The sequence below is a fragment of the Petromyzon marinus genome, chromosome 19 (assembly GCF_048934315.1).
Source record: "Petromyzon marinus isolate PM22_M1 ecotype Great Lakes invasive population chromosome 19, UKy_Petmar_22M1.pri1.0, whole genome shotgun sequence".
In the NCBI taxonomy this organism is placed as follows: Eukaryota; Metazoa; Chordata; class Hyperoartia; order Petromyzontiformes; family Petromyzontidae; genus Petromyzon; species Petromyzon marinus.
Genome location: NC_133685.1, coordinates 6849832 through 6862594, shown reverse-complemented (window position 1 = coordinate 6862594; position 12763 = coordinate 6849832). Strand labels below are relative to the sequence as shown.

The window sequence follows — 12763 nt, the reverse complement described above, 5'->3', positions numbered from 1 at the left end:
GGCATTGTTGCTGCATTGGTATTACTGCTACATTGGCATTGTTGCTGCATTGGCACTCGTGCACCGCCCATGCTCCTGGTGCTGTTGATACACTTGGGCTACACCCATCTCCAAACCTTTAGAAACAGTTTACCTTTAGAGGCTTACTCCTTTGCCTGATGACGACCGCTTGTGTTGCGACCGAAACGTCGTGATTTGTTTTATTTTATTTCTAACTACGTGACTTTCCCGAAATAGCCAAAGAGTATGTTATTCGGACTCCAATTGAAATGTCCAATGGGCCAATTGGAACACGATCTGACGTTGCTCGCGTCATATTCCGGCCAATCCGATTGAAGTTTAGAAGAAGTTCAGAAGTTAATTTCTTGAGCGAAGGGGCCACACGGCTCTTCTTGAAGGGCGACGAGGCCAACAGACAACAGAGGCGGCAGCGCAACAAGTTATACATGCCCTTAAAAATATATAATTCCAACAATATTTTTAATATAAGCATTTCTACAAATGTCTAGATAGAAATGTGATTGGTTTAAGTTGTCTAGATATGTTTGTGCATAGAAGAAGACCTGTTTATGCAGGCAGTGATGAGAAGGAAGCTGGCACCATTTGGACACATGTGTAGGATGGACAACAACAAGGACATTAAAAGTGTGTTAATCGGAAAAGTGGAAGGAACAGGAAAGAGAGGAAGACCTCACAGAGAGTGGATTGACAATGACATCATAAGACATTGGTACCAGAAAGATGTGGCACTACTTGAGCATATTTGCACAATACAGAGGAAAGTGGAAACCAATGACAAAATGTTCAGCAGACACCTACGGACTATCTGCCCTTGGATTGTGATGATGATAATATATGTTGATTGATTAAACCACTTCTGGTTTTCTTTGGCACACTGCTGCCTGTGTTTCGACAGCTGCACATCATCTCACACACAGCTGTCTGTGTTTCTACAGCTGCACATCATCTCACACACACAGCTGTCTGTGTTTCTACAGCTACACATCATCTCACAGACACAGCTGCCTGTGTTACTACAGCTGCACATCTAACACACAACTGTCTGTGTTTCTGCAGCTGCACATCATCTAACACACATAGCTGTCTGTGTTTCTACAGCTGCACAACATCTAACACACACAGCTGTCTGTGTTTCTACAGCTACACATCTAACACACACAGCTGTCTGTGTTTCTACAGCTGCACATCATCTAACACACAGCTGTCTGTGTTTCTACAGCTGCACATCATCTCACACACACAGCTGTCTGTTTTTCTACAGCTGCACATCATCTCACACACACAGCTGTCTGTGTTTCCACAGGTGCACATCATCTAACACACACAGCTGTCTGTGTTACTACAGCTGCACATCATCTAACACAGCTCTCTGTGCTACTACAGCTGCACATCATCTCACACACACAGCTGTCTGTGTTTGTACAGCTGCACATCATCTCACACACAGCTGTCTGTGTTTATACAGCTGCACATCATCTAACACACACAGCTGTCCGTGTTTCTACAGCTGCACATCATCTCACACACACAGCTGTCTGTGTTTCTACAGCTGCACATCATCTAACATACACAGCTGTCTGTGTTTCTACAGCTGCACATCATCTCACACACACAGCTGTCCGTGTTTCTACAGGTGCATATCATCTAAAACACACAGCTGTCTGTGTTTCTACAGCTGCACATAATCTCACACACAGCTGTCTGTGTTTCCACAGGTGCACATCATCTCACACACAGCTGTCTGTGTTTCTACAGCTGCACATCATCTAACATACACAGCTGTCTGTGTTTCTACAGCTGCACATCATCTTACACACACAGCTGTTCGTGTTTCTACAGGTGCACATCATCTCACACACAGCTGTCTGTGTTACTACAGCTGCACATCATCTCCCACACAGCTGTCTGTGTTTCTACAGCTGCACATCATCTAACATACACAGCTGTCTGTGTTTCTACAGCTGCACATCATCTCACACACACAGCTGTCCGTGTTTCTACAGGTGCACATCATCTAAAACACACAGCTGTCTGTGTTTCCACAGGTGCACAACATCTAACACACAGCTGTCTGTGTTACTACAGCTGCACATCATCTAACACAGCTGTCTGTGTTACTACAGCTGCACATCATCTCACCCACACAGCTGTCCGTGTTTCTACAGGTGCACATCATCTAAAACACACAGCTGTCTGTGTTTCCACAGGTGCACATCATCTCCCACACAGCTGTCTGTGTTTCTACAGCTGCACATCATCTAACATACACAGCTGTCTGTGTTTCTACAGCTGCACATCATCTCACACACACAGCTGTCCGTGTTTCTACAGTTGCACATCATCTAAAACACACAGCTGTCTGTGTTTCCACAGGTGCACATCATCTCACACACAGCTGTCTGTGTTACTACAGCTGCACATCATCTAACACAGCTGTCTGTGTTACTACAGCTGCACATCATCTCACACACATAGCTGTCTGTGTTTCTACAGCTGCACATCATCTAACAGACACAGCTGTCTGTGTTTCTACAGGTGCACATCATCTAAAAGACACAGCTGTCCGTGTTTCCACAGGTGCACATCATCTCAAAGAAGTTGGATCTCAGCCACGTTACCTCCAAATGTCGGTCGATGGACAATATCGGTTACAAACCCGGCAAGTATTAGGAGTTGGTGATCTATATGTGTAACACTGGTTGCTAATTTTATATACGTCGGCTTTCACGGCGAACATGAATTAGTCTGCGCTCCTTCAACGGACGAGTAGCACAACTACACAAACTCTCTCCTAGAGCCCTCTCGTTGTGGCTAGCAGACTTCCACATTGACATTCGACTTCTGAACATATTGCCACGCACAATAATATAATTATTCATAATCTTTAACAATATGTTCAATGAAAGTGATACACCGACCTAGGAACCAGTCATACTCGGTTTGTTTTGGGTTAGTTCGTGTAATATTTAGTATTTTTGTAAAATTTTCTTTCACTTTTTTGTTTGCAATATTTTAAACTCGCAAACGGCAGGTGGAGGGCACGTGAAGATCGAAACGGCCAAGCTGGAGTTCGAGAACATCAAGTCCAAGATCGGCTCTCTGGCCAACTTGGACCACACGCCCAGTGGCGGCAACGTGAAGGTCAGAAAACGACCACAGGGATGCTTCGACATTCGCCGCAAGACGTTTCATTCCACGCCCTTTTAAAGCCACGATCTAAACACTTAATACGCAGGAGGCACACGATTCCCCTCCACCATTGTGAATCGTGCCACGAATAAACTTCAAATAATCTCCCCTCAAACAAATAAGCCGCAGGCCTCACCCCGCCGCCACAAAAAGGGAGCAAGTAATCGGGCGCCATTTTTGACAGGCAGCCATATCGGTGTGCGGTTTACGCAACAGCAGGATTGCTGATATGTTATAATGCACCCCGTTTTATATCAACACAGCAAATATTTGTTGTGCTCTGTGTCAGTGCAATGTTACTTAAAAACTATCACAGTGATTGGGGCACGACTGGTGCACAATATTTGTTTTTCTACAAATCAATAAACAAAGACAAAGATTCCCCCGAATAGCCATAAACAGACTGTTGTGGCAAGTGCTGTTAAAGATCTATTTTCCGTCACGCTTTGAAAGAGCCGGTCGATATAAGTTTTGCCATCCTCCCCAGTGGCGATGTTTACTACACATCACACCAGGTGCTCATTTGAGGCTGAGTCAAACGGGAGAAGGGCTCAGGACCAGTTCAGATAATCATCATTCCGGTGTAGACCATGAACAGGAATTTAACTCGGGACGCCAAACTGCTACACTACCATTCCCATCTGCATTCCCATCTTCAAATGAATGCCCACACACACATATACTTCGTGAAAGTTCTAGGGTTCAGTTGTAGATTGTCTCCACAATGTTCATGTTTACACACTGCACCAGGTACTCATTTAAGGCTGAGTCGACCTAGGGGAGCCCCATGACTGGTTCAGATAGTCTTCACCGATGTATGTATGTATGCTGACTTCTTTCGCACCGTGCGTAGCCAACCACGCTAATCGGAGGTGTGAGGAAGGACAGCAAACTAAATACAAAAAGTAGTTATAAAAAAATGAGTTTTCAATTTAAATGATTTAAAAGTAGATAGCTCCAGTGTCTTCCTAATATCGGGAGGAACAGCATTCCAGACGGCCGCAGAAGCCCATCTGAAAGGGCGCGATGTGGCGACCGTCTTTGTTCGATGGCTTTCCAAAAGCCGCTGCGAGGATGACCGGATTTGGCGTGTTGATGGTTTATGCTCCTTGACAAGGAACATAAACCGTCATGTTCAGGTTTGATGCAGACATGGCCACTCCTCCTAGGGCATGAGTCGAAGGACAGTCATCACGAGACCTGGAGTACGCGCCGCTCCCACCCCCTGGGAGAAGGATCCGGCCATGTGAAGAGAAGAAGAGATGAAGTGGAACTGGCGGCGGCCCCTGAGCCATGTGAACGAACCACGCAGGTCCCAGGGCTATGGGTGGCAGGGTGGCGCTGTGGTAACACTCGCGCCTCACTCGGGTGCCTTTCTGTGTGGAGTTTGTATACTCTCCCCCCTCTTCTCGATGGGTTTCTTCCAGGTTTTATGGTTTCCTTCTAAAGCTAAACAAAAAAATGCAATGTCCAAACTTCCCAATTTCAGAATCCTCCTGAAAAAGTCTTCTTTTCCAGGTAAAAAGAAAGTTTATGATGGCACCAAACTGAATAGACGCTTTGTGAGGAATGTACATGTATCTTCCACTATATAAGTTGCTGCATTATGCATTGTTTTGCATATATGTTGCTGATTAATCAGGGAACATATTTCCTCACAAGTGGAATATTTCGCTTTTGCGTCCTTTTAAAAAATTTGCGCGAAATATTTTTTTTCTCGCAATTGTTGTTAATTAGGAACGCACGCGGTGAAAACAGACTATTTAGCGACGTTTCTTTAATAGCGTACGCATGCATATAGCACGCACCGCCGAAAATCCTTCTGCCACGTCTTCGGCCTCCATCTGCCAGCCAACCATCCAAGGTGGTCATTGCGTACATGTTAGGTAGAAATAGTGTAGGCGCTCAGAAAGATGAGTGCAAAACGCACAGTAAATGATGATAGTGTATCTGGCAAGAAAAGGAAAGGGATTAATCTGGAGGTTAAATTATAAGTTATGAAGGTGTTTTGAAGCAGGTGATAAAGCAGTCGATGTTGCCAGGAATCTCGGCCTACCCACGACCTCAGTAGGAACTATTTGAGCAATGCGAATTAACAATATATAATTATGTGATTCCGGACATACAATACCCTGGTGTCTACAAACTAAGTTGCCTCTATGGTAGTAGTTACATTGGAGAAACCAAACGACATGTCTCGGACCGCATTCGTGAACACAAAGCAGACCTAAAACACGGTAGGACCAACACCTCGGCCGTGGCTGATCACTGTTATAATTCAGTAGGCTCACATGACATTGACTTCTCCAAGACAGAGGTTCTTTGCAAGCCATCTGGCTACCATGAAAGATTCGTTCATGAGGCTATCCACATACAAACACAGAGACAATTTCAACCGAGAAGATGGATTCTGGCTTAGCAATCATTGGAAGGATTTGATAAACCATTTCGGGTCTTAATTGATTGTTCACGCTTAGGGTGGCTTTCAGACCGCATCCATTATTTTCGTCTCCCCCCTCCTCTTTTTCGAACATAGATGGACTCGTCCATTTAAATAACTGCCAAATCGCTCTCCCTGGTGCTAACGTTAAAAAAAACGCCACTTTTTTCAAATTTTCATGCTGTGGTTTTCACACCTGATGATGATCGCTTGTGTTGCAGTCTAAACGTCGTGAAAATGTTATTGTTTTATATTTTTATTATTTTATTGTTTCCCATCTACGTGACGTTACCGAAAGAACCAAGAATATATATAATGTGCTCAAGATGTTGCACCTTTAACTACCACTAAAATTAGTCATGTAGTTTTATATTCTAGAAAACATAAAAATACTTTAGGTATTTGGATTGAATATTAAAATTAGCGTAGCCCTTCATCTCTTGCAAGTTTTATCTAATTATTTTGTATTCATCATGAGTTTAAATGTATGTTCACTTATAATTGCATGCAGTTTTGAACACTTCATGACATTTAGTCATGCGCCTTTTTCACCCTGCAATGTCGGCTAGGATCGCAACCCCTGATTTTAACATTACGTCTGTGGGAAAATAGAGTTCGCTTTAAGAAATTTCGAGTTAAGTAGCATTTTCTCAGGAATGCAACCCTTGTGCATAGAGGGGGATTCCTGTGTGTTTCAATTAAAATTATCAATAAAATTAATGGAACATTGTCAACATCATAAATAGTGGAAACCTCGAAAAAAATAAAAACGCGATGAAGGCAGGGGTTGCGATACGGTGCCAGGTGGAGCCGTGCATTTGTTGAGACGGGAAGTTATTACGACTGCCAGACATCCACCTGCATGCCTCCTTCTACTAAATCTTTCATGCCGCATTAACCGCAAAGCTTCTTTCCACCAGGGCTTTATTGAGCTAATAGACAACTTGGGCATTTACCCGGTAATCCGCTCATAAAGTCGGCCATCACACACTTTGGACAAATTTAATCTCAACGGCAGCGGACAATTGCGGCTGGGCCGAGTGTCTGGCACCCAACTCTAGCACCGGCTGACCACTTCAAATATCTGGTCACCCAGTGGCTTGCTCTCTTCTTATATAGTTACCTAGCATGGGTCTGAATAACACCTATGATGTCGTACATACAGTGAGGGAAAAAAGTATTTGATCCCCTGCTGATTTTGTATGTTGGCCCACTGACAAAGAAATGATCAGTCTATAATTTTAATGGTAGGTTTATTTGAACAGTGAGAGGCAGAATAACAACAACAAAAAATCCAGAAAAACGCATGTCAAAAAATGTTATAAATCGTCGTTATCCGCAAGGGCTCGACAGGTCACAATGTTGTAACGCCGCCCCTCACTACACCCCCCCCCCCCGCCCCCCCCATCTTGCCCGGCCTCGCAGATCGAGAGCCGCAAGCTGACGTTCCGCGAGAACGCCAAGGCCCGCACGGACCACGGGGCCGAGATCGTGCTCGTGTCGCCCCAACTCTCCCTGGAGGGCTCGCCGCGGAGCCGCCCCTCCGCGCCGCTCTCCCCGGCCAGCGCCCGCGGCACGGCGCACGCCCCCCCGCGCCTGCACTCGCTCGCTCACGACGTGGCGGCCGCCCTCGCCAAGCAGGGCCTCTAGCCGCGGCCCGCTCCGCGCACTCCGCCGTGGCCGACGAGCGCCTCCCCCTTGCCGCGTCGTTGTACCTGCCCGGCCTGGCTTATGACGGGAACACTCCGTCGACTTTCGCGTTAATGATGCAAAGTTCCGTCGGTTGAAACTCGGCTCGGAATGGAGCGCCGCTTTGCGAGGGAACCAACGGCGGTTGTCCTATGGATAGACTCGCTTCCCTCCGCCATAGAAATGTGGAATCTCCACTACTGAGCACCATCTATTTTCCGTCACGCTTTTAAAGAGCCGGTCGATATAAGTTTCGCCATCGAAGCGCACCGGACGCGCTTGGAAAAGCGCCGTAACACCGCGCCGTTTCAGTTTACGAGCGAACGATAGGAATACCACCCTTCACCAAAACTCCAAAGACCTTAAAATAAAACCCTTCCGGTGCCGTAGAGAGACGCTTCCTTGCCGCTGGTTTAGAGGACAATGCGAACCAAACCCTTAGTTGAGGGCGGCCTAGTCGACCCAAGTCATTGCAACGGTGATGCATTTCACCCCGCTCCCGTGTTACACGGTCACAAGCACCGGGTTCCTCGTGATAGATCACGAGCCACGCCAGCGAGCTGCTCATCGTTAGCGCGCAGTTTGAACACGAGAGGGGCATTCTGATTTCGGAACAGTGGGTTGCATTTTTCCGGGTTTTTTTTTTCCATTGCAGATGCACGTACAGTGGTCCCTTGGTTTATGATGCCATCGATTAACGATATTTAGATTAACGATCTGCCTCCCATAGGGATTCCCCCATTGTTTCTCTTAGCGATACATTTTCGATCAACGGTATGTGTGTACGATATCACGCAGCCGCCAATTTCGGCCAATCGGAGCGCTTCCTAAGTGGACTCGGCAGACCTCAGCCAATCAGTGACCCACTCTTTGATGAGCGTTTTGAGAGCCTAAGGTGAGAATTCTTATTTTATGCTGTTTTATTAATTATTTATGCATGTTTGGATCAACATTCATGCTTGAATATGTTCTTCTACTTATTTATAAAATTGCGTGTTTAAATATTATAAACTATGTTTTTAGGGTGAAAATTATTCAATTCTGATCATCTTGGAACAAATTAAGCCCCTTTAACATGTATTTATTATATTCGATTAACGATCATTTCAATTAACGAGGGTTTTCGTGGAACCAACTAATATCGTTAACTGAGGGACCACTGTAATGTGATATCACGTGACATTTCTATGCTACTAGTCTTCATTGCTCATTGCAAGAGCTATTGATTGCTGCGTGTAACAATGTACTGCGGCATAAATGCAAACTATGTGTGTATTATACCGTATTCCAGCATTAATAGTTTTACGATTCATAATGTTTTGGATGAGGCCAGAATAAGTCCAAAGCTGGAATCACTTTGATGGCTTCTGTCCTGAGGATGCTTGGCGCGTCGTCGAGTGACACGTCGTGTTTTAATTCTGAATGCGATTGTGAGAAATCTTTCTACAACTCGCCCACGGTGAGCTGAAACAATACTTGGTTGCGTTGTACACGTCACGATTTCGTTTGATTTGCAATGCCAGGTGGTAGAGCAGTGATGGGCAACCTGCAGCCTGCGGGTCGCATGCAGGGGGGATGGGGGTGCCATGATGGTGAGATGTTAACTACCTCGCCTTGTATACAGGAGGTCGTGGGTTCGATCCTGACCCTGGCGCCTGCTGTATATTTGTAGCTTGCACATCTCTCTCCCCATGGTCGCATGGATTTGTCTCCGGGTCCTCCGATTTTTCCCTCCACGTTTAAGAGTTCAGTAAAACCTTGGATTGCGAGTAACTTGGTCTGCGAGTGTTTTGCAAGACGAGCAAAAATTGTAAGTTAATATTAATTTGATAAACGAGCGAGGTCTTGCAATACTAGCAGTGTACGTATACGCTTTGTCTGCCGAGCGTCACGTGATCACAACTGATATACGAGTGTTTTGGATTACAAACACGTTTCTGGAACGAATTGTGCTCGCAATCCAAGGTTTTACTGTATTTGGCTGCTATAAATTACCATGTGATGAGCCACTTTGTTGAGAGATCATTTGTGGCCAGGTCGCTTCTGAAAAAAGAACGAATAGCTCAGTGGGCCTTGCCTGGTAAAATAAAATGACAAAAAATATATAGTTGTATAGTCCGTGCAAGCCCCTCATGGTGGCCTGGTCTAGTGTCGAGGCTGATGCGGGGGGGGGGGGGGAAGGGGGGTCATGATTCGTGCAGAAGCACGATTAGCAAGCATGCGGCCCGCTAAGGTGAAGGAGGGCTGCTCATGTGGCCCACCAACTCGTCTGGGTTGCCCATCACTGAGGTAGAGGGTTTCACGACATACATTCGGCAACATCATTACTTGACCGACCCAGAAAAAAAAAAACAATCGCTCATCGCAACATTGACTGTGAAAACCTATGCGTTAAATTAATAGTTTTTTTTTTTAAACCAGTACATTTAGAGTGGCTGAAAAGTGATATTGCTTACAGTGACAACTTTGGAGGGCACTTAATATTTGAGTCGCAACACCGTAACAGCAATGAGTTCACAGTCTGAGGGTGCAGAGGTGCTCGGGTGCAGCGTGGTGTGTGTGCGGTGTCTGTGATTTGGCATCGGGCGATTGAGCGGCGCCTCTGTGCCAGATCGTGCGACTGTCCACGATGAGTGCCCACTGGTGTCAATGTTCAGCCCCTGCAGCACCGCAAGTGTATCTCGCCTCCGAGCCCCCCCCCCCCCCTTTGCTTACCGAACTCTGGTAACGTCGGGATGACACCTCGGGAGAAATCCCAGTGCCGCTTCTCGGCCCGAGGGTCGACGGCACGCCCGCTGAGCCGCGGTTAACTTTGGCGACCCTCTCTCCTTCGTCAACGAGAACTCACCCTCGCCTCGTGAAGTTCTACACCTGGTGAAAAGAATTCAACTTGAAATGTGCCGCCAGCACATAAAAGTCGAGACATCTGAGGAAGTCTTTCTGGCAGAGAGAGCCTCTACATTGTACCAAGTCCCATGACGCCAGCTCTTAAACTTTCCTGAAATGTCACCAACCAGAAGTTTCCGTGTTCCTTCTCTTCAAAGAGAATCGTAGGCTCAAGAGTCAACCAGCCTCACATATATAAAGCTCCTTCTTTATTCACAACTCCTCCGTATTTGCGTATACCGCAACCGTATTCTTCGAGAGTTGTCACTGCCCACACTCGTCCCCACATTGATAACTCAGTCATTTTTTGTACTAGTCCCACGGACCAGAGAAGAAGTTGGTACGACTTTAGGGTAACAAACCTCTGGTCAAGTGTTCTTCATTGCACGGCCTGCGGGCCACTGGTGCCCTTTAGTGCGGCCCCTGACAGTACAACAAATGTGAAAACACCCCCCCAATCATCACCGTGCTGCTGTCAAACCCCCAATGGTTTCAAATGTGTGGCGGCCCTCGCACTGACGATGTCGTATCGGCAGCCAAAGTGGCACCACTGTAAAATTAATGAAAAACACTGTGCTCTAGTTTGTACCAATGTATACGGCTAATAAGACTGAAATACTTGTTATCCCCCCCCCCACTCGTTTCAAATGATTATCTCACAATTCGCCGTTATATTGGCCACATTAAAGACATTGGCACCACTAGAGTTATGCAACCCCAGGTGGCACCGACAAGTGAGATATCTGGTCCAGGGCCCATGGACTCTATGGATGGGGCCGAGGTAGGCCATGGTCGTTCCGACTCCCGGCAGGGCGTGTGAATGGCGCTGTCCCACACAGGGCCCCATCACGTGTTTACTTTGAACTTCATTCGCACAGCCGAACGTAGCCAACCCTGCTAATCGGAGATGCGAGGTGACGGACAACGGACTTCACGCAAAAAGCAGTTCAAAAGAAATGAGTTTGTGTATTATCAGAGCCACAGCTGATCCTCTCCACGGGGCAGGCCACCTGCCAAACCCCACCGCCCGTCGGTGAAATGCTTCTGCTGCTGCTGCCGCTGCTGCTGTCACTGTTGTTGCTGCTGCTGCTGCGGTTGCCTCGTACTCCCGCTGACTATGGAGTTGATGATATATTGTGCCCGGCACTCAAACGGCTTCGCTTTGTAGGGCACAGACTCGGCAATCGGCGCTGTCAAGGCGCCCCTTCAACCGGGCGGACGAAGGCATGTGTCCGCTGAAGCGCATCTTATCTGTTCGATGGCAGTGAGTGATGCGACAGTCTCCAGAAGCGCCGCAGCGAGGGTGGCCACCCTTTCCGCAGACGAACCGTGGGACGTGTTTCTCATTCAGCCTGGGGCCAATTATGAAAACCGTGATCAGGTTTCAGCGCAATGCCGGCGCCAGATCTCGGTACAGATCGAGCGCTGCCACTCAGAACAGCAGATGCCAGTTTCCCGGACTGCCCTGGTCAAACTCGGACAGGTGGCAAACCATAAACACACCACTGGCCACACGTGACCGGGCCCGTTTTGTTGCAGTTACGTCGTGTTGTGAGTTGATGTTTGAGCTTATCTGGGGTCTCGCGGGTCCCAACCCCCTCGTCACATAGACAGTAGAGTGTGCACCGTCGAACACCAAACTATTACTCGATTGTTCACCCCCTTGCATCGGTGTCATTGCGCTCCCTCGTAAATCTCAACGAAGCAACAGCCATTCTGGTCGCACATCAGCCTCCTTCATCTCGGTATGGCAAAAATATTCTACTGGTATTTATATCTCCGTTCTAGTCGGTGGTGCACGCGTGCGTGAAGTCCGCTCAGTGTTTCAATGGTTGCAAAGTGCTACGGCTGCGTTGGTGACCCACGTCACATGACTGGATTTAACAAGGCAATGCGTTATTAGGTTTGTGTTCTTTAAATAAAAAAAATCACCCGCGAGTCTTGAGTGAGCTTCACAAGTCACTGCTCTGCATGCTTCAAATGAATCCAGCAAACCGTTAGGCTGCTTACGTGTGGGTGATAACCCGGCTCACACCTGCACACACCCGCGTTGTAAATAAACTCAAACACACACACCACCACAAGCCTGGTCTCCGTGGCTCATGATCGCGACTGGGTTGGCTTCAGACCGCGTATGCTGAGTGATAACCGGTAAATGGTAACCGGTAACCGTTTTCAGAATCGATTCCCTGGTTCGGAGAGTCAGGAACCCGGTCGCCGTTGCCAGTGAAACTTTTATGAATGCGCCATTGATTGGCAGGTACAAACGGCACGGCGGCATGCCTGAGTCACCGCGTGGTACGTCTGCCCTCATTTATCGTTGACAAGGTAACGATGCAATGCTGTAGCTGCTACTGACGCCACAGCTGGTGTGGAAGAATCTCAGAAAATATTTGCGGGGTGGTGGTGGCGCGTCAAAATCAGTTCTCGTGATGTCGAAGCAGTTGGAAGACGAGTGTTGTTTTTTTATGAGTGTCCAAACAGGAAGCTTCACAGTGTTGCCGTACAGCAGCACCCAGCCTGATGACGATCGGCTGC

General features: G+C 47.2%; 1 protein-coding gene across 5 annotated transcripts in view; it reads left to right on the top strand.

Annotated features, from left to right (window-relative positions):
• The window catches only part of LOC116943732 (uncharacterized), a 52892-nt gene extending 40589 nt beyond the window's left edge, over positions 1 to 12303 (top strand). For 4 of the 5 annotated variants that reach the window (XM_076068115.1, XM_076068116.1, XM_076068114.1 and 1 more), the window contains 3 exons: positions 2599 to 2680; positions 3053 to 3162; positions 7076 to 12303. In XM_076068115.1, coding sequence (XP_075924230.1) covers positions 2599 to 2680; positions 3053 to 3162; positions 7076 to 7300 — 417 coding nt within the window. In that variant the 3' untranslated portion in view covers positions 7301 to 12303. The other variant, XM_076068117.1, reaches the window with a different exon arrangement.
• The last annotated feature ends 460 nt before the right edge of the window (positions 12304 to 12763 follow it).